This window comes from Molossus molossus, unplaced genomic scaffold (assembly GCF_014108415.1).
Source record: "Molossus molossus isolate mMolMol1 unplaced genomic scaffold, mMolMol1.p scaffold_m16_p_9, whole genome shotgun sequence".
Taxonomy (NCBI): domain Eukaryota; kingdom Metazoa; phylum Chordata; class Mammalia; order Chiroptera; family Molossidae; genus Molossus; species Molossus molossus.
This window is the reverse complement of record NW_023425403.1, coordinates 17,765,513-17,768,052: the sequence shown is the minus strand read 5'-3', so window position 1 is coordinate 17,768,052 and position 2,540 is coordinate 17,765,513. Positions and strand designations below refer to the sequence as shown.

General features: G+C 43.1%; 1 protein-coding gene across 1 annotated transcript; it reads left to right on the top strand.

The window, feature by feature from the left end:
• Nucleotides 1–239: 239 nt before the first annotated feature.
• On the top strand, nucleotides 240–1,225 carry CUNH8orf48 (chromosome unknown C8orf48 homolog; the record flags this gene model as incomplete). The annotated part of the gene is made up of 1 exon (XM_036250601.1): nucleotides 240–1,225. A coding segment is annotated over one exon (909 nt), but the record flags the coding sequence as incomplete, so codon positions are not given.
• Between the last annotated feature and the right edge of the window lie 1,315 nt (nucleotides 1,226–2,540).

Sequence of the window (2,540 nt, the reverse complement as noted above, 5' to 3'; positions counted from 1 at the left end):
CCAGTGGCTGCGGCCCAGTGCGCATGACCGCTTCGCGTTGCCAAGGCAGCGAAAGCCCCCGCCCCTCCCTCCCGGAAGAGGAGCGGCGGAGCCACCGGCTTCCAGAGGGGGCCGGTCCTTGCTAGCTCTGGCCTGACTAGTCCTCGAGCCATCCTGACCGGGCAGAGCAGGTGAGGAGCCGAGTCTGAGGCAGTGTGATGGCCGTCGCCAGAGGCCGGGGATTCAGAGGAGCAAAGTGAATTGTCCAAACGGACGTCAGGGCTATGGCCGACCTTTCTGAGGAGACCATCGAGTCCTTCCCAGAGGAGGTACTGAGTTCCGGTTCATTCAGCTCCTCTGGAGGACTGCAGCCCGGGCCTGGGGACTCGGGGAGCACACCTGAGAGCGGAAAGCCCGCTTATCAAGACACACAGTCCGAGCTTTCAGAAAAGAGGTTTACTTGGAAAAGAATCAGCTATCTCAAGGGCAGAGAAACCAACTCTGGAGGGTACCAGCCGGACACTCAGCTTCCAACAGAAATCACTCCGGTGTCTGATGAACAGCTGAATGCCCTGCAGTCTTTTTGCACCATTAAGATAAACTTGATCCATCACAGAGCAAATTCTAAGGAGAAAAAGAGCAGCAGACATAAAAAGCTGCCACTTAGACTGGATGCAGAGGTTTCAGAGAGAGATGCCTCACACTGTACTGTCCCCGATGAGCTTTTGAACAGAATCTATTTAAAAAACACGATGGCAACACTAAAAGAGGTGGCAACAGTTAAGCAGCACATTTCTTCTAGATGTCCTGATTGTAACAGAAAAAGGGCAGAACTGGCTCAGTCTGCCTTCCTGAAACGAAAGAAGACTTTACTAGAGTCATTTCTTCTCCAAGACCAAATAGATGAACATCTTCACACTAAAGACTTTCTTACCCTTATTGGAGAGGTACATCGGGGCCTTCCCAGGCTTTCAGATGACCCCAAAATAATCTGGAAAAGACTGAATGAGAAAAGTCAGAAGAGATGCCCAGGGTTTGAAAGGTCAGATTCAGAACAGAAGATATTGCAGAATGGAAAGAGTGCTTGTCATTCACCGTTTGCTCTGCCACTTCTCAAACGGCTTACTCTAACCAAACAGGAGATGCTGTTTAATAATAATAGTGCATGATGTGGAGAGATGTTTCTGTTGTGGATTTGAATAATTATCATAATTTCTGCAGGCGCTTTGGAAACTGACTTAAAACTTTACTTTGCTTCCTTCACAGATTTGAGGACTAAACACTTTCGATCCAGTATGTTTTTCAGATTATAGAGGACAACATTGTAGTTGGAATAGTTATAAAGTTTTTTACAGCAATCCAGGAGAGAGATGCTTTTAGTTTGGACTTGGGTTTTTCCAGTACCTATAAAAGTACAGAAATGTAAGAGATATTAAGGAGGTAATAATTGACAGTCTTGGCGAATAAATGGGTATGAGATTTAATGAAAAGTAAATGTTAAAAAGTGTTGCTAAGTCTCTGACTTGTGTACTTGAATGAATAATAATTTCACTAAATTTTATATAGAAACATTGGAAGAAGACCGTGATTGATGGGAGTGAGGTATATTTAAGATATCCACTTTGAGAGGTTGAGAAACATTTGGTTATTTGTGCTTGCAGTATGGAGAAAAGGTGTAACTCAGAGATTTGAAATAAAGGGCAGGAGCCACAGATCATTGGTTTGTATTTGGAAATTGAAGTCATAAATGCAGTAAGCTCTTCTGGAAGAGGGCAGGGTGAGAAGTGAACAGGAGATATGACTAACTCCTGCGAAATTCAGTAATTAAAGGCTGGATGGAGGAGAATAAGTTAGCAAAGGTTTAGAAGAAATTGCCATAAAAGGATAAAGAAAACCAGGAATGTGTAGTGTCATAGAGAGCAAAGAGAGAGAATAAAGACGGATGGGTTTTCTGCCCTGGCTGGTTAGAGGTTGGCCCACAGACCAATGAATCGAGGGTGTGATTCCAGTCAAGGGAACTCACCTCAGTTGCCAATTATCTCTGGTCCTGTGTGGGAGACAACCAGTCAGTGTGTCCCTCCCACATTGATGTTTCTCACTCTCTTCCTCTCTCCCTCTCATCCTCTCTCCCTCTCCCTCCCACTCTTATCTGAACAAAAATGGAAAGATATCCTTGGGTGAGAATTAAAAAAAAAAAAAAAAAGGTTTTCTAAGCATGCAAATGAAATAGAGAGTTCATATGAGGTGATTTAGTCACGTCTTGGGCTCTGCGGACCTTAGCAACAACCACTACATTTATAGAAATTGGCCAGACAGGCAAAATGGTTTGAGGAATGAATGTAAGGAAGTGAAGAATATGAATATAGACTACTCGAAGTTCAGCTGGGGAGGAATTGAGAGGGGAAGCTGGAGGTATATGTATAATTGAGGGAAGAATACTTGAATAAATTACCAAAAAAGTCATTTTAGTTATAAAGATTTTATGAAAATTCTTTTGTTCGTTCTAATTTCAATTCTGATGAAACAATAACATCCTCTGAAAATACTATGGTATTTAAAAA